Source organism: Sinocyclocheilus rhinocerous, unplaced genomic scaffold (assembly GCF_001515625.1).
Source record: "Sinocyclocheilus rhinocerous isolate Xijiao unplaced genomic scaffold, SAMN03320098_v1.1 scaffold103, whole genome shotgun sequence".
NCBI classification, from domain to species: Eukaryota; Metazoa; Chordata; class Actinopteri; order Cypriniformes; family Cyprinidae; genus Sinocyclocheilus; species Sinocyclocheilus rhinocerous.
The window spans coordinates 536,823-555,649 of NW_015629204.1; the positions used below are offsets into that span (position 1 = coordinate 536,823).

General features: G+C 37.2%; 3 protein-coding genes across 4 annotated transcripts in view; all 3 read right to left on the minus strand.

The window, feature by feature from the left end:
• LOC107738843 (haloacid dehalogenase-like hydrolase domain-containing protein 2) overlaps positions 1-657 on the minus strand; it is a 7,405-nt gene extending 6,748 nt beyond the window's left edge. Inside the window, exon 1 of the mRNA XM_016550728.1 lies at positions 582-657. Coding sequence (XP_016406214.1) covers position 582 — 1 coding nt within the window. The 5' untranslated portion in view covers positions 583-657. The remainder of the gene's footprint in view (positions 1-581) is intronic.
• Positions 658-2,488: 1,831 nt separating this feature from the next.
• ier3ip1 (immediate early response 3 interacting protein 1) lies at positions 2,489-5,745 on the minus strand. Its single transcript, XM_016550727.1, has 3 exons — positions 5,575-5,745; positions 3,555-3,656; positions 2,489-3,175 (listed from the first exon to the last, which is right to left on the minus strand). The coding sequence occupies exons 1-3, from the start codon at positions 5,663-5,665 to the stop codon at positions 3,120-3,122; spliced, it is 249 nt and encodes an 82-aa protein (XP_016406213.1). The 5' UTR covers positions 5,666-5,745; the 3' UTR covers positions 2,489-3,119.
• Positions 5,746-6,426: 681 nt separating this feature from the next.
• On the minus strand, positions 6,427-14,677 carry LOC107738854 (SKI family transcriptional corepressor 2-like). 2 transcript variants are annotated; one of them, XM_016550738.1, is made up of 9 exons: positions 14,496-14,677; positions 11,801-13,601; positions 11,236-11,299; positions 10,943-11,020; positions 9,459-9,524; positions 8,584-8,682; positions 8,274-8,341; positions 6,989-7,051; positions 6,427-6,798 (listed from the first exon to the last, which is right to left on the minus strand). In XM_016550738.1, exons 2-8 carry the CDS (start codon positions 13,568-13,570, stop codon positions 6,992-6,994), a joined length of 2,205 nt encoding a protein of 734 aa, XP_016406224.1. In that variant the 5' UTR covers positions 13,571-13,601; positions 14,496-14,677; the 3' UTR covers positions 6,427-6,798; positions 6,989-6,991. The 2 variants fall into 2 exon arrangements, with proteins under 2 accessions (XP_016406224.1, XP_016406225.1); XM_016550739.1 differs by lacking the exon at positions 8,274-8,341.
• Between the last annotated feature and the right edge of the window lie 4,150 nt (positions 14,678-18,827).

Here is an 18,827-nt window from a genome sequence, read left to right on the forward strand (position 1 = left end):
TAGATAGATAGATAGATGATAAAATAGAAAATTAATATTAATATTTGGCTTTGCCTGGGCTGAATGGCAAAAAAAGAGCAGATAAACATGACTGACGATTTAGGACTTTGGGGATCATATTGTCAGTTCCGAGTGTGCAATTAATGCTCTTATTCACATGAACTTTGGATTAAACACAATGAATGTCTTCCAAAACAACATTTCATCTCATCATCTGTGTTTGACATCATTTTAAGGATTTGGAAACCCTACATTTATTTAAAACGAGCTGCCAAACAACAAGAGCTTTAGAAAAGGTAAAGCAGATTGCTTTAAATCATTCAATAATACAACGAACTAAAAGATCGTGTAAATAGAGTAAGTTAATGTGTTTGAGGACTGTGCCGGTAGATTGCGTTTAGTTTTTTAATAACATGACAACCCGATGTAGACTACAAAAACAGAACATGCTCAGTCGTTTCCAAACGATTTGCACATTTGTATTTTAAACTAATAAGAAAGGATGAACCGATGACTGTTAAAGCATAAAACACAGTTGACCAATAGAAGTTATTGTACACATTTCTATGAACTACACTTACTTCCTGCTTAGGGTCCTTCTCTGGCGGAGTCTTACATTTAGCAGTCCTGAGAAATGCCTGTCGAAAAAGCACGTGCAACTACTTAATAATTAAGTTGTGTTCTATTTGTTTTAGTTTTTTTTTTTTATTCTCTTTTAATATATTATGTGTAGATGTATTTCATTTATTTTTGTCTAAGAGCACACTGGCTTTTCTCGACCCTGGCAGTTTATAATCATTTAAGAGGGTTGTATGACAGATTAGTCACTCAGTGAATGAGAAACATGTTGGATATTTTAATAGCAGATTAAATAGCATTTAGAACAACGATTCATATCTCTTTTACCAATATTAGATTTTTTGTTGTTGTTGGTTTACTATTTACATTCATCCAATGTTCATGATTAGCGCACAAAAATAAATGATTATATATATATATATATATATATATATATATAATCATTTATTTATTAATGAATAAAATATAAAAATAGAATAAATTCTAGTATATGCACTGATTTAAATTTAAGAATATGTATTAATTTATGCCTTTAACATCCTGTCAGATCTTCATTTTTGGGGGTAATGAGGAGCATAATTTTACTGCCAAAAATATTATTCTCTGCCATGATATAAATCCTGGGATTGGAGAAATATAAAGACACATCATCTTCGGTAATAACCATTAAGCATAGATTATAAAAGGGTTAGGCTTTAATCGCTGCTCCGAACATATGGTTGTAATTCAATGTTTTATCCGTGGTCTGGGCTACCGTTAATAAAAAGGTAGTGTAATAGTGATGGAGTAATCTAGTGTTGTTAATGGACTCCATATGCTTCTAATCACTCAGCCGAACATATGTCAAACTCTGAACTGACCTCCTCAAAAATAACATTTAACCATCTGACTGAATAAATGCTGACTGATCTTGGGTGGAAAAATAATTAGAGGTGTAAAGTAGGGATGCACAATGTTATCGGACCAATATCGGAATCGGCCGATAATGGCTTTAAATGTAAATATCGGCATCGGCCCGATATGAAAAAGTATGTCTTGCCGATAAGAGGAATACATTAACTCACATGTGCTCAGAGTGTGCTAGAGATTAGATCAGCTCAGCATTATGGCTCATTCTTGATGCAAAGTTTTGCCTGAATGGTGATTGGATTCACTGTTTTGATCGCTGCATTTAAACTGAGAATGCACTACAGAATGAAGTGTTAGGTGTGTGATAAACAGTAATAGCACGTACAACAGCGGCAGCCTCCCCCGGGTCCTAATGCCCGCTCAGTAAAGAGTTTTAATTCCATAGGGGGCGCTGTTGGCCTACTTCTAACAAAATGAAAGCAAAATACACAAATAATATTTAGACAGTGTTTCTGATTTAATAAAGCAGTAATTGATGCCATAAAATCTTGAGTATGTTTTGATTTAAAGGCTATAGCTTACATGAACAAAAAAAAAATCACAAACACTTAAACTAAATAATTTCATATTTACTGATTTATTCATTAATGTGTAATATGTTCTTTTTTTAAACAAATTATGAGCTCTAAAAGATTTTCAGAATTTGTACAACTCTTTTGCTTTAGACCATTTACAAATGTTAAATCATAAAATAAAATGTTAAGGTTACCACTGCATCTTTCTGGAAAAAAAAAATGCAGTGATTAATATATAGTTTATTTATAGTTATTTTCGAATCTTCAATGTACTGTCATTATAAAATAACTTTATTATTGTTTATTTAATTCTAACAAATAAGTTCTTGTTAAAAACTAACCCAAATTAAAAATAATTATGCATCGGCTATCACCCAAAATGAGTTGAAAATTATCGGCATATCGGCAAAAATCCAATATCGTGCATCCCTAGTGTTTACAAAGCACTTATTACAAAACAAAAAAATGGCAATCTCCAACATACATTAACAGATGAAAAGACAAAACAACTTTATTAAAACCTGAAATATGAAATGACTGGCTCATAAGGGTAGAAGCTACTCTGGTCAAACTTTTCAAACCCTTTAAACCAAATGTGTTGCATATTAAAGCATGATGTCATAACAACACTACATTAACCACATCTTTATTAAAAAATTCAGACTTCACCCATATGTCTTTAAATATATTAAACCCAACTTTTACTTTCCAGGCTGTCTTTGAAATGGAAACACCATACGATTAGCTTTGGGGAACTTAACATTTATTTTAAAAAAAGAAAGAAAAGGAATGAAAACGATATTTCAGGTGCCAGAATCAAACCGTAAGACAGCTGTATGGCTTTGGCAGACCTGTCCCACTGATTTCATCTTGGATGTGACAAAAACAACAAGCACAGACGCAGGAGCTTCTGTAAAGTTACAAAACTGGACAAGAAAAATATTTCCTGGTAATTGTTTCATATAAAACTACCAGAGTACTTACAGCAAAATCATTCAGGGTACAATTTTCAGACATTGGAGAGCAACATATAGAACCACAGACACAAAACAGTCCATTTTCCTTTGCCACATTCCCTGTGTTCCTCATTAGATCCTGATCCACCGCAATCCATCTTCATCCAAACAGTAATAATAAGACGATACACACTGAATTCACTGCTATCAGAGGTACTGTGGGAGGAGAAGAGAAAACATGTTCATATAGAACCATTTCTGATATTACATGAAGACATAGGAACAATATATGGAGCTATTTTTCCCCAGAACGTGATAAAGATCAATGCAAATCTAAAACCCATTACAGTGGCCTGTAGCACGAAGCGAGATAGAGTTGCAGAGTAAGTTTCGAGTTGACGAAACCCGCTCAAAACCAACCCATCTTCTTGAGCCTGAAAACTCTCAAACTAAACCCGAACTTAGCTGGGTAAAAACTGAAACCGGCTTCGTGCTACATGCCACAGGTATGTTAGCAGCTCTATTAATGATTCTTGGAGTAAGTAAACGGAGGAATTAGTAGACATCAGTATTAACACTGTACAGAAGAACAAACCTCTCATGACAGTCCTGACGGAGCGAATAAGGTTCAGAAGTTGTGCTTTAATGCCGGGTTCATCTCCAAATCCTCCAATACCCTGCTCTGCTCCCCAGCCGACTGGAAAATGACGTGTTTGTTAGTCACAGAGCCCTCTGCCATGATATGCATCATGCTATAATGACTATATGCTTGCATATTAGGATGTATATTAGTGCTGTGTTTGATACGACGATGTATCGTCACAGAGATTTGACCACGCTCTCTCTCCACTGTGGATAAACGCGCTTGCTTTCTGAAAACACCGGTTTTAGTTTTAGCTTGCAGTTTAGCGATCTCCAATAGTAAGCAGTGTTTAATAAACAGCTGTTTTTCTAAATTCTGCTGAGGTGAAATTCAGTGCAGTCCAGTCCCGTATCGTGATACGTATCGTGACTTTGCTGGTGATACACAGCCCTAATGTATATCTTTATCATCAAGGACTGAAGGATTATATAGTGTACACATCCCTACACGTACATTTTACTGGAAACATTTTTTTTTTTTGTGACCGTATTCACTGGAAAAAGAGTGTGGTTAATCCCTGAAAAATGTTGCATCTCTAACAAAACATCAGAGGTACAATTAAGGAATATGCATAATGTCAAAGTGCTACTTTTGCTGATATTCCCAGTTGATCTGTATTTTTTAAGACGGAGGAAGAGCGCTTTGCTTATTGCATTTTATTTTATTTATTTTCAGTGCCATCAGATATATTCCCTTTGGGAGAATTTAAGTTATTTATAAAAATCTGATTTATTTTATTTTTTGGCTGAAAGATAATAAAGACAGCCGTGCTGCTGTTATGTACTGTTTTTTGTTTTTTTTCCCCACAAGAACAAATTTCTCAAATCTTTCTCTAGATATGAAGACTTCCTTGCTGAATTTTCCTTTACTGTAAAATGTCTTAAATTTATAAATAATAAGAATAACACATTTCGCATATGATAGTATCGTTCCTACAGATTTCTTTCACATACCTGTGTTTGTATGTATATTCCTTCTAACAAAACATCAGAGGTACAATTAAGGAATATGCATAATGTCAAAGTGCTACTTTTGCTGATATTCCCAGTTGATCTGTATTTTTTAAGACGGAGGAAGAGAGCTTTGCTTATTGCATTTTATTTTATTTATTTTCAGTGCCATCAGATATATTCCCTTTGGGAGCATTTAAGTTATTTATAAAAATCTGATTTATTTTATTTTTTGGCTGAAAGATAATAAAGACAGCCGTGCTGCTGTTATGTACTGTTTTTTGTTTTTTTTCCCCACAAGAACAAATTTCTCAAATCTTTCTCTAGATATGAAGACTTCCTTGCTGAATTTTCCTTTACTGTAAAATGTCTTAAATTTATAAATAATAAGAATAACACATTTCGCATATGATAGTATCGTTCCTACAGATTTCTTTCACATACCTGTGTTTGTGTGTATATTCCTTTCGTGTTATTTTATTACAAATGAAATGAAAAGTTTAGACCCACTGTAATCATTCATATTTTTAACCAGTAATAGTAGTGATTGACGCTATTAAATAACACCGATGTGGAAGTATGGACATTGTGTAGTGATCAAAAATGTCAAAAATGTACTATTTTTATTCTAAATAGCAGCTCTGCAAACCCTTTCAACCAAATTCAAAAACTTCGCTTTTATTTCAAATATACTGATTCATATGTAAGCACATTTACAGTATATGATATTGGTGAAGGGATATACAATGGACTGGTAAAACAACAGCAAACAAGCAGCAATTCTGATTTCTATTAATAACTACTAATAGTCCTTTCAGGCGATGTCAAAAACCACCAATGACATTTTAAAAACAAAAATATGTTATAATCGCTTATGTTAACATTTTCATATTTCTCTAGTTTCCTGTTCATTTAGGAGACGTCAAACCTAGGCTAGCAATCCAGATGGAAATACACATATTTACGCGACATAACAAACCTATCGTCATACTTCAGCATAAAATACAATCCTAAGGACTTACTTTTACTGAGAAACCTCTCTTCGTGCAGAACTGCGATGGCATTAGTGAATAATATCGCCGTCTGGATCAGTGCGTACAGCGTGAACGCCATGTTGGCACTATTGTGCGTGCTGACGTAAAAGAGCTTGCGTCGCGCGGAATTACGTCACAGACGCGCCGCGAGAGGCTTAGATTGACAAGAGTCAAAAAAGCAAAGTTTAACTATTAAATAGTAGAAACAGTATTATAGTTCGAATTGAGCCATGTACTGTACCCACCAAACAAATGAATCACGTGTTCATTGTATATGTACTCGTACATAATTTTCCGAGACATTGTAGATGTGTGTGTGTATATATATATATATATATATATAATCGCAGCATTTAAACCAAAGACTATAGATTTAAACACTATTAAAATAAAACATTATTATAATATGCAGGAAATAATTAATAAAACGAACAGCCTATAGTAACCGAATTATATATTTCATGATATATTTAATAATTAAATTACAGATGTAATATAGCCTATTTGAAAAATAATAGAACAAGTCTTGTAGGTTTAATTAAACACACATACAAAATCAATGTAAACCCTAAAAATGCACACAAATACTGTTTTATATGTGTAATATCACTCATTTTCTTTCTTTACTCCCAAATTGTATTATGCTTGTGTTTATCAAAGTGGCACTTTCAAAAATAAACAAATAACTAGTCTTTTTCATATGATAGACTTTTAATTATCCACATAAATAGTAGAGAAACTACAAGAACATATTTAAAGACATTTGCATGAACGGTTAATAATAACATTTTAAACGTGTGTTTATGTCAATGTTGTATTTAAACAGGCAAAACATGAAAAAGTGTACACGCTTTCAGACAGTTCTTAGACATCAGCTAATATCATTGTACAGTTTGCTGTTATCAATAAACCAGTGAATGCATGGGTAATAAATAAACTTAAATAAGTTCATAAATAATCAAAGTGGGGTTACTGTACAGGAAATACGTCAAATGAGCTCTAAATCATTGGTAGATGCATTGAACTGTGCAGTGTATCAGTTTTGGTTAGATTGAGAGATGGACATCGATGAGGTGGTCTGTCAATGGCAGCGTTCAACATCTGATCCGGTCGAGAGGCTGCTTGATGATTCCTCATAGAGATGGGGATGATTTAAGCTCTTTGTGTCAAAAGATGTTGAGAGCAGCTTGATTTTGTTTCAAACGAATTTACCTAAAACATACAACGATTGATATAGTCACTAGGATTTCTCGGAATAATCAAGAACGTCAAACATAGTGCTGTTTGTAACATAAAGTCTATTTTGCTGACAAATCATGAAGCTCATATTAAATCTGCAATAGATTTTACTGAATGGCCACACATTATGTTTCTCGTTTGATGAAATAACTTTGATACTTACCATTTAGCTTTTGTTTAGATGTGTCCCGACCTTTTCTTTTCTGATGATGTTTGCGTATGGAATCTACAAAAAAAAAAAATAATTTTTAATGAAATGAATGAATTTAAAAAATATGGAATCAGTTAATACTTGGATTCTCCATCAACAATACAACATTTCTATCTAGAGAAGGGATGACACTAAATTTGCTTAATAAATTAATGTTTAATGAAAATTTGTGTCCTCCTTAATATTTTTTAAAATGTAGTAAATGCACTATTTTCTATATTATAATACATTCAAAAAATTGGGCTCAGGTATTTATTTAGTTATTTTATTTGTAACTTTTGTTTTTATTATTATTATTTTCTTTTTAGCCTCTTCTGCTCACCAAGGCTACATATATTTGACCAAAAATACAGTCAAAACAGTAAAATCATGAAAGATTTTTATTATTCAAAATAACTGTTTTGTATATGAATATACTGTAAAATGTAATTTATTCCTGCAATGCGCAGCTGTATTTCCAGCATCATTACTCCAGTCTTCAGTGTCACATGATCCTCCAGAAATCATTCTAATATGCTGATTTGCTGCTCAAGAAACATTTCTGATTATTATCAATGTTGAAAAAAGTTGTGCTGCTTCAATTTTGTGGAAACAGTGATACTTTTATAACATTATAAATGTCTTTACTTTCTCTTGTATTCATTTAATCCGTTCTTACTGAATAAAAATATTACTTTCAAAAAAATAACACAATAGGTCACTTAAAGTCCATGCTGTCTTTAAATTAAAAAAATACAGTTTAGCTGTGACTACATTCACAATTCACAAGGCCTCTTATCTTGTATGTTATGGCTTAAATATGTGCTGATACGACACCAAAAGGAAGCTTGCATCTTGCAAGCATCATTACGTATTCATCTCTATAGTTTTCTGCATTACAGAAGTTCAGCTTTCAATCTGTCACACTGTAATCTCTCATATATGATCTCCCCTGGCTTGACGGATGGTGTTGAACTGAGAGAACACACAGTGGCAGTCTGCCAGCATCATCCATGTGTTAAAACACAGATGCCCCAGTGATTGATGCCGCAGCGCTATGCAATGTTGAACCAGTTCTAGACAACAAAAGATTACGAGACACCAGATCCTGCTGCTAGTCTGCTGGTTATCTTACATTTCCACTGTAACACAGATTTAGCCTGCTACAGCAGATTACTAATATAAGAGGGCTGCATGTGGGAGATTCGCGAGTAAATTAATCAGATGGGAAATGATGAGCTTATTGAAAACTCCTTACCATCTGTAACTGCTGCACTATTTCTTCCCTGTAAGCCAGTTCTCTCTTCATTTGGTCCTGAAAGTTATCTGTAGGATAGCCAAATACGGAATATTAAAAACAAAGGCATCTTATGGGTCACCTGAGTTCATATATAAACCCTTTTACAGGTATGTAGTGGCCTACACGTGCTTTTCTTGGGCTTACTTTTAAAATGGCGCTTTATGGAGTCATACCGATTTATTGATCAGATAAAGCAGGTTCTCTGAGTTTCACATGCTGAATCATGATGATACTGTAAAACACATGAAGTGAAAGTAAGGACACTTACGGAAAACTGGAAATGGAGAGCTGCCTTTCAGAGCGTGAAACTCCTGCTCCAGTCTCCGCCGTAAATCTATCTGTTCAAGGAGAACTTTCTGGAGTTCCTCTGAAGGACAGATTACACGATAAATCAAGATCAGACGCTGAGCTGCGCTGAAATATCAACTGTTACATCTAGAGCAGTTACAAAAATGCATTTGAAGCATTTGGCACTGCCGTTCAAAAGTTTGGGGTCAGTAGTTTTTTAAGTTTTTAAAAGAAGTCTCTTCTGCTCACCAAGGCTGCAGTTATTTGTTTCAAAATACAGTAAAATTGTGAAATGTTATTACTATTTATAATACCATTTTCTTTTTTAGTATTTTGTAAAATACAATTTATTGCTGTGATCAAAGCTGAATTTTCAGCATCTCCAGAAATCCTTCTAATATGCTGATTTGCTGCTCAACAAACAGTTCTGGTTATTAGCATTGCTGAAAACAGCTGCTTTGATGAATAGAAAGTTCAAAAGAACAGCATTTATTTCAAATCAAATCATTTGCTACTTTATAAATGCATGTACTGTCACTTTTGATCAAATGAATGCGTCCTTGCTGAATAAAAGTATTATTTTCTTTCAAATAAAAATCTTACTGACCCCATTAAAGCAATAAGCCCCAAGAAGCCGTGGTTTACAGTGAATTTATAACAGCTAAGGGGCGTTGTTAGGCACGACGCGAAGCGAATTATAAATTCACTGTAAACCACGGCTTCACGGGGCTTATTGCTTTTATAACGGTTATTAAATAGGTTTCACAAAATAAAACAGAGCCTCAGCCAATCAGAATCAAGGACCGGAACTCTCCGTTTTATAATCTTTAATAAAGTCTTTGCTTGTTATCTCACCTTTTTCCATGTTCTCAACATCCTTCTTGAGCGATACGGGAGAGTCTGTGTCTTGACTTTGGTCTGCTGAGCAGAAAAAAGAAGATAAAAAAATTTAAAAAAAACCTTGAGGATTTATAACACATTGCAAGCATCCATTCATGACAGTTTCAATAGAGTTCATGTGAAAGACTGACACACGGCATGCAGTTCTACCAGCAACCGGTAGATGTCAGTCTGACATCAGGAGATTTCAGACAAACCTATTTGACTTATAAAGTCAAATAGAAAATACAGTGCTATTTTGCTGGGGTGAGGAAATGGTATTCATTTATCGTGAATATGGTATGGCTGCATATTTACTGTAAAGACATAATACTATGAAAAGAATATAACTCGCTCAACAAAATATCTGATTAGTGCATTCAAATAAACAGCCCTTGCAATATGCCAATATCCTGAAATTGTGAAAACAGCTGATTTCTTTAATGTTACTGCACTATTGAATCAGGAAATTATTCGAAACAGTTTTGATTGCAATCCTTAGGAGTCGGTACGTCTGCGCTGCACGACGGCGTCTGTGTTTTTGTGTCTATATCGCAAATGGCTCAAATGAAGTGATCCAACACGTTGGTATAATCTTCCCCTCATTCGACTCTCTCTCTCTCTCTCTCTCTCTCTCTTCTCTCTCTTCTCATTTCCCGTCTTGCCTCCTTAAGCCGAACAAGGCGTTCCTCATTTGGAAAGCGGTCTTGTTCTCGCTCTCCTCCTCTCTCTGTCTCATTTGACAAGCAAATTTGCAGACAGTGCCTGAGGATAACAACCTCGTTTGACAGTCAATTAACCGTGAATAGTCAAAGCCAAGGCAGTTTGCATTATATAAATGGAAAATTAGATTATTTTTTTCCTCCCTCCCAAGAAACAGAACTATCTTTAAGACACTGCCGTTAGACTCTTTGGAAAATCAGAAGTTCTAATCACGTTTCCCAGTAGCCCCTCGGAGACATTTAGCAATCAGGCAAAGGTGGTTTCATTTAATTTGTTTCATGTAATTTTTTCAAATATATTATACGTTATATGAGGAGATCATTATCGGCTTGATAATATAAATGTTGCCGTAGATGTCATAAAACACCTTTAATGTCTTTCTGACAGATAAAAGGCAATAAGCTATGATCTTTCTAATGGAAGATTTTGCCAGGCAAAAGGCAATTATTTCCGTCTGATATTGTTCAAATGGTGATTGTCACCTTCCTGGCGTTGAGCTGATTGTCTTGCTGAACTGTTATGGCTCCCTACAGAACACATTTTCCCAATGACATTGTGGAGAGAGCTGCTCCATTTTAAGAGTGCGGCGAGAGTATATTCTATCCCGTATCTTTTATATTTAGATTAATCCTAATATCCTTGCAGGGATGGGCTAGCTGTGCTGTGCAAATGATTTCACAGCCCTCTTGCTGTAAGTGGCGGATGTAAAGCGGAGATAAAGTGGCACGCGTTCTTACTTGGATTCTCACGCCAGTATTCGGGCGCCGACGTTTCTGTCTCTGGGACAAAAAAGCTGCTCTGCTCTTTGCTGTCATCTGAATGAAAAAATTCAAATGTGAATACATGCACACCGATGAATTGAATGTTAATGTAAAGGTGTAAAATTGTATTGTCTTTGTTAATTATCAATTAGTTTGTATGTAGGTATATATATATATATAAATATGATGATAAAATGCATGGAATAATCACATTGCAATTTCCACATTCATTATATTGCAACAACATTCACTTCACATTAATTTCTCACCTGAGATGGTGTTTTTGTTTTTGTTTGCATATGCCGGCAGCCCATCGTTTCTGCTCTTGTGAGCCTGCAACCATAAAACACCAGCGATGTCTGATTAGAACTGATTCATAACACCAGGCCAAAGGTTGAACATAGAGCAACAAAATATATCAGCCAGCCAAAAGCACAGAATTGATTACCCTTGAGCACGACATCGCTGTTATGTCTTATATATGATCCTGATGTTTGTTTGGCTTTGTCGTGCTACCGAGTTCCTCTAGATAAATCAACACGCGTGAGGCTAATTGCTAAAGAATTCCCGTTTCGATCCCTGTCGCTCTGTCTGTTAATATAGCGTCAGAGGGTTAAAGATTAAAAGGGCTAATAGGCAGAAGTGACAAAGGGGAGCAAACATAATGTCGCCATTAAACAAAACACGACTGGGCTTATTAGAAGGGATCAAAGAGCTCTGAATATTTCATTTCTGCAGGGAACACAGGCTATCAATCTTGTTATGCATATGGCCCCTGCCAGCCAATGGCCCGCATTTAAATAATTAGTTAAAGTGCCTGGAGGGAATATTTACATTTCTGTACGCGCCGCTTTCCTCCAGAGAGCCGTGAACGGGGCTGGGGACTTTGAGGATGGTGGGCGGACTGACAGCGAGGCCGGGTTTGTCCTCTGCCGAGGTCTCGGCGGGAGCACTCGGGAAGGAGGGCGGTTCTTTGGCCTGCTGTGGTTCCCCCGCGCTGTTGTCGGGAAGCCCGCACATGTGCAGGGGCGTCTGCGCCGCTCGGCTGCCGAAGTCCTCCTGCTCCTCGTCCTGTTTGGTCTCCACGTCCACTTCCTGCTCCTCGTCGCTCTCTCCGCTGTCGTAGCTGCAGCTGGTGCCAGGAGAAAGGTGCCGCTCCGGACCGAAGTCCTCCAGGCTGCCGTGGAGCTTGGCGATGCTTTCCGCGTCTTTGACCACTGGCCGGAAGGCGGAGTGGTAACTGGCCTTGCGGGCTTGCAGCGAGGGAGCGTCTAGGAGTTTTAGCCATCCCTCCGGGGCGGGGCGGAGGTCAGAGGTCACGCGCGGACAGTCGCTCTCAAACAGCCCGGATCTAGGGTTCGCTTCCAAACCCGAACCGGCATCACCTTGTTCAGACAGATCCAAAAAGGCTTGTCTGAGGGACGGGCTCTCTGTGAGCGAGGAAAGGGCATTGGGTTGGGGTTGGAGGTAAGTGGGCACCGGGATACCCCCAGTTGCCCTCGGGGGCCAAAACATGCAGAAGGGAGGATAAAAAGCATCCTTTCGGCCGGGCCAAAGGAGCCCTGAGAGGCCGCTGTTTTTCTGTCCGTTGGTCGCCTCGCTGTCGTCCTTCTTCTGCGGGCACAAGCCGAAGGCTGGGAAGGTGTATGGGCTTGGGAATAGCGACGTTGTTGGGAACTTCTGCAACATCCCGAAACCTTTGCTCGGGACCGGGATGACCGGGTAACTGCGCGGGGCCTTTCGGGGCGAGAGGCCGTTGCCGTCCAACTCATCGTCGTCCTCGTACCGGCCTCTCTTCTGGGCCAGTTCTGGAGAAATCATGTGGGGCAGAACCGAGTTCACAGCCTTGACGGAGCCCATGGACGAGCAGTTGGAGGACGGAAGCGCCCTCTTGCGACTTCCTCCGTTAAACATGGCTTTTACATCCTCCCAGGCAAACAACAGGTCCTCCGGTGCCGTTTTGTCTGACAGTTTAAGGTGCCGACGCCAGGAGTTGAAGTTGGCGGCGTCTGGCTGCGTGTACTTGGCCTCGGGTGTGCGGTGCGAGTGGAAGATGAATTTGTTTGGGGAGAAGTACATATTACAGTAGGAGCACTTGATGCATTTGGCCCGGGAGCTGTTGTAGCGCGCCGGGATGAAATTTCCCCGGGAGCCCCAAGCGCATTCGTGCGTCACGTCGAACGCGAAGTTGTCTGGCAGCTTGGGTGGAGAGTTCTCTCCCAGGAAAGACTTGCACAGCCGCTCTGCCTCCCGTTTGGTGATCATGCCGCAGCGGCGGGAGGAGATGGGCATGGCGCCTGCCCGTCGCAGGATCTCCAGCTGGACCGGGGTGCACTGCACGCAGGTGATGCCCAGAGCCACTCGACGATTGTGGATCTCGTTGTAGCTGTAGTTCTTTAACAGGGTGTTGGATATCTGAGCCAGGCATAAGCGCTCTTGATTGTCAATCACCAGCGAGACAATAGGCACCCCGTAGAGGATGACATGCCCAACTTGGTTGGGCTTAAGCGAGGATCTTGGAGGCGTGAGCGGCTCCTGCTGGAATGAACTCGGTGGGGTGGCCATCACAATGTTGTTTGGTCCAGGCAGAAGACTCTTTTCCATTCTTTAGAGACCAATGAGTGGAGGTGTTCGTCTGTAAACACATTTAAAAGGTTAATTTAGCAAAGAATATAAAGGAATCAAAAGAAAAAAAGATTCAGTTGTATTAATTAATTTATGCACAGTATAAAGAATATTACTCTGATAATATGTAGCTATTACCAGATGTGGTATTAAATAGAAACCAGATTTTTTATTTCGCTATACCAAAAAAAACGAGAATTAAACAACTTGCACAATTACTGTGAAGCTTTTTTAACATGACACATTGCTTGCAGAATATGATGCGGGTGAAATAAAAACTCACAGAACGAGACAAAAATAACGATGACGTAATAAAACCCCATTTAAAGAACGAGAGAAAATAAAGATGCTATTCAATATGCTCGCAAATTAAATAAAAAGGATATATATTTAAAAATATACAAATAAATGAAGAACTAAATCACTGTGCGAGCAACATGCAGTGATTAATTTTATTCTTTAAATACTCTGAAGCATGCACGAACACTTTTTGTCTCTGTGTGAAAATGCAAAAAGAAAAAGCGTGTAATGCTTTTAATTATTTTAAAATGTTTTGATAACTTTATGTGGGGAAATAACAATGTAACGAAATGTGTAGAGTTCAAGCAGATTTTCCTGTAGAATGTTAGTCGGCCTCACCGTTCTGTTCCGACTTTTTCCACACAGAATATAGAACGTCGCTTTTTAGGTTTTAGGTAATGTATCATAGCTATAATAGCCCAATGTTAGCCAAAATAATAATAATAATAATAATAATAAATGTACCATAAAAATGTATTTGTATCCACCACACTTTCACTTTTTTACTCCGAGAACAAATGTCTCTTAAAAAGCCTAAACCTGAACAAAAACACGTAATTTTTAGACGGACTCGGAGACGATAAAAAGTTTGTATTTGTCTTACCTCCGCGCGCTGCAGGAGATGTCCAAACGCTACAGAATTCAAATCATGTCGCAGCCTATTCCACATCCAAAATTGGAAATGTGCCTTCGAAACGGTCAAGGAGAGCGCGAACTTTATAAATACAAGCACGATAAATGGCCAATATCACGACAGGCTCCTTTATCGAGTCCAGCACCAGTAGTAAGAGCAGAGAAAGCGCGAATAAGCGCGCGTCTCACACACTGGCTCTTATTGCCGGAGCGCGTTGTGAGTGATTGGCGTGGCTCTGCCCCTCTGAAGAGCCAATGACGCTTCACTGACTGCCACTCAAACGCGCCTCGAGTTCCCATCTGAATTAGAGGAAACAGCTCCCGAGATCCAGCCGTGTGCAATCGGTATAATAGCATGGAGAAGAAGAGAAATTGTTTCATAAATAAAGCCTGTTACTTTAAAATATTAGAACTTAACGCGCCGAAAATATGTAGCCCAGACCAAAACATTTTCTCACAACATTAATAATGTAATTGCACGTTTTTATACTAGGTTTTATATTAAAGCTTGAAACTAATTGTAAGCCTAATGTATTATAGCTACTGATAGGGTGATGTAAAATAGCTAATAATTAAAACTATTTTATTTAGTCGATTATTATCGACTAATTATTTTAGTCGATTTTAACTGTTTATTTGTTTTTGTTTTTCAAGTAGCCTATGGCGTTTACAGTTTGATTCCTCCGCTTTAAGCATCCAATCACATTGTTTTTAAAGCAGTAAAAGTAGCCCAATCATTTTTAAGTGTGAGGAGCAGTCAGGTAGGCTAGTTGTTTAGTATGGCTTAATGCTTTATCATTTCGTTATCAGCATCTGCAATCGTCCAAACTGTCATGCCATATTGAGCCAATTTCCACGCATTCATAAATCAAGCGAAAGGGGACAAATGTCGGCATTAGCCCAATGTTAGCCAAAATAATAATAATAATAATAATAATAATAATAATAATAATAATAATAATAATAATAATAATAATAATAATAATAATAATAATAATAATAATAATAATAATAATAATAATAATAATAATAATAATAATAATAATAATAATAATAATAATAATAAATGTACCATAAAAATGTATTTGTATCCACCACACTTTCACTTTTTTACTCCGAGAACAAATGTCTCTTAAAAAGCCTAAACCTGAACAAAAACACGTAATTTTTAGACGGACTCGGAGACGATAAAAAGTTTGTATTTGTCTTACCTCCGCGCGCTGCAGGAGATGTCCAAACGCTACAGAATTCAAATCATGTCGCAGCCTATTCCACATCCAAAATTGGAAATGTGCCTTCGAAACGGTCAAGGAGAGCGCGAACTTTATAAATACAAGCACGATAAATGGCCAATATCACGACAGGCTCCTTTATCGAGTCCAGCACCAGTAGTAAGAGCAGAGAAAGCGCGAATAAGCGCGCGTCTCACACACTGGCTCTTATTGCCGGAGCGCGTTGTGAGTGATTGGCGTGGCTCTGCCCCTCTGAAGAGCCAATGACGCTTCACTGACTGCCACTCAAACGCGCCTCGAGTTCCCATCTGAATTAGAGGAAACAGCTCCCGAGATCCAGCCGTGTGCAATCGGTATAATAGCATGGAGAAGAAGAGAAATTGTTTCATAAATAAAGCCTGTTACTTTAAAATATTAGAACTTAACGCGCCGAAAATATGTAGCCCAGACCAAAACATTTTCTCACAACATTAATAATGTAATTGCACGTTTTTATACTAGGTTTTATATTAAAGCTTGAAACTAATTGTAAGCCTAATGTATTATAGCTACTGATAGGGTGATGTAAAATAGCTAATAATTAAAACTATTTTATTTAGTCGATTATTATCGACTAATTATTTTAGTCGATTTTAACTGTTTATTTGGGGGGGTTTTTTCAAGTAGCCTATGGCGTTTACAGTTTGATTCCTCCGCTTTAAGCATCCAATCACATTGTTTTTAAAGCAGTAAAAGTAGCCCAATCATTTTTAAGTGTGAGGAGCAGTCAGGTAGGCTAGTTGTTTAGTATGGCTTAATGCTTTATCATTTCGTTATCAGCATCTGCAATCGTCCAAACTGTCATGCCATATTGAGCCAATTTCCACGCATTCATAAATCAAGCGAAAGGGGACAAATGTCGGCATGTCATTTTTTCCTCATTATGAGGCTGTAGGTACTGAATCGACCACAACTGAGAATAAAACTAATCGCTTGATGCCGATGACACGTTGTCCGACAAACTGTCTCATCAATAACATTCCTATAATAGCAGGTGCGCTATTGATCCGACTATGAAAAATTACAATTAAAAATGGCATAGCCTATTTTTTTGCAGAAGAAAAAAAAAACTTCGCTACAAAGGATTTTTATTTTAAATGTCGGCGTTAGGAGTTATTATAATGGTATTGCACGTAATTATAATAGGAATATTGGGCTTAATTGTGACGTTTCCATTTTGCCTTGATAATAGAATTAGTACAAAAGGTCAAGTGTTTTGAAAAGCCAAGTCAAATTGACAGGAAAGAGAGGGTCCCATCTGCAGCCCCCTAAACCTCATTTAGATCCCATCCCGCTGGCTTTTGTCTCCCAATAGCCAAAGAGCACCTCATAGGACCCCCTCAACCCATTACAGGAATATGAAAAAATATGATATGATAGATACACTTTAAATTAATTGCTAACACTGTAGAATAACACTCATTGAGTTTTTAATTTTTTAATAAACATTACCTCATATGCTTCAATAATTGTACTATTAAAATGCCATACAACTTTGGTTGGTATTTTCATGCATATATTCGCATTTTGAATTTATATCAGCTATGCTTATGTCTTATATAAAGTGAAAAACTGCCTTGTAATACTAATTATAACAGAGACCAGTTGAACTATCCATTGAAAATGTTTCTGTTTATTAGACCGCTGATGATGACAACTATTCATGCTGAACAGTTAACATGTACGCCTTAAATCATAATGCATGTGATACATTGAACTTCATCTATATGTATACGCTAACCCTACTGTGAAATTAATCATGCGTTTAAAAAATTACTTGTGTGACCTGTCGGGGTCAATACAGAGGAAAAAAAGAGGGGGGACCTAATAGCTACAAGAATAGGACATTACACACCAAATCCATCATCTAACCAAATATACCTCAGGCAAACTGTAGTGTTTTAAAAGCAAATGAAACGTCTTCACTTTCCAAAGCAGGGTTACTGCAATGAATCCTGCTCTCTTTAAAGACTCCTCTCTCTGACCTATAATTGTCATGAACAGAAAGTCCCACAGTACACTGTACACTGGCCTACATTATAATCCTTATTCAATGCTGGAGGTCTATCTGAAAATTGCGAGACTAAATGCCGCTTGGTCTGTGAAGACTTATAATAGGAATTATAAGTCATTATAATTATCAAGCAATATCATTTAAAGACAATCTCATCAGACGTAAAGATGTTTTGCCCTCGATTGTTTAGTCTTGATTGCATGACGTGCATGAAATTGTTACCTGCATATAGTTCAATATGCTGGCTTCCAGTAGTCTATAATGGACACCGCATATGTTATTACTGTAAGGTAATCAGACTCCATGCATCTTTTGATTGAACAGTGATACAGAAGACAGCATCCGACAGGTAAATAGGGCTAGAAGTCGATACAGTGTGGTGCCACCCATAGCTTTTATGGAATTGTGAAATATGTATCATTTAATTACATTTTAAAGTTGCAATAATCAGCAAACACAGAACTAATGGAGACCGTGTGAAAAGCAAATAAGTTTTTTGATTCATTTAAACATTCCTCAAATGAAATGTTAACTATTACAAATAAATAAAATTAATATCTTTTATAATTAAATATAATAATTGTGTTTACATATCTGAGATATGTTGTGGCAGTGTGTGTTGGTGCACAGACCTTTTCCTAAACTCAGGAGAATCGTGTTTTCTAGCTGTTTTCAGCTCAGCTTCTGCAGCACCAGTCAATCCCTGAAACGGTCAGAAACATATTTTAGCCTCGAACAGTCATACATTACAGGATTTTTAGTGTCCTTCATGCCTCACGGGAGCTTGATTGATGGCTTCATTCGCGTTCATGAAATTATAATAATCTTTTGTAACACTAGTGACCTTCTTGACGAAAAAAATAAATAAATACGATACTATTTACGACTATTTCTGGTTGAAATCAACGGTTTGAGATTAAAACCACGAACCACTTTATAAAAGTTTTTTTTTTTCTGTCTTAAGCTCCTCCCATTCATTGAATGCTAGGATGTAGGTAAAATATGCGGGCCTAAAAAA

Bases quoted from the DNA above. Each gene is read 5' to 3' on its own strand.
- LOC107738854 (XM_016550738.1), bottom strand. From the start codon at position 13,570: ATGGAAAAGAGTCTTCTGCCTGGACCAAACAACATTGTGATGGCCACC. The intron at 11,021-11,235 runs GTGAGAAATTAA...TTTTTCATTCAG, and splicing joins AAACAAAAACACCATCTCAG to ATGACAGCAAAGAGCAGAGC. The intron at 7,052-8,273 runs GTAAGGAGTTTT...TTTTTTTTGTAG, and splicing joins TAGTGCAGCAGTTACAGATG to ATTCCATACGCAAACATCAT.
- ier3ip1 (XM_016550727.1), bottom strand. From the start codon at position 5,665: ATGGCGTTCACGCTGTACGCACTGATCCAGACGGCGATATTATTCACT. The intron at 3,657-5,574 runs GTAAGTCCTTAG...GTCATTTTCCAG, and splicing joins AGAGAGGTTTCTCAGTAAAA to TCGGCTGGGGAGCAGAGCAG. The intron at 3,176-3,554 runs GTTTGTTCTTCT...CTCCTCCCACAG, and splicing joins CGTCAGGACTGTCATGAGAG to TACCTCTGATAGCAGTGAAT.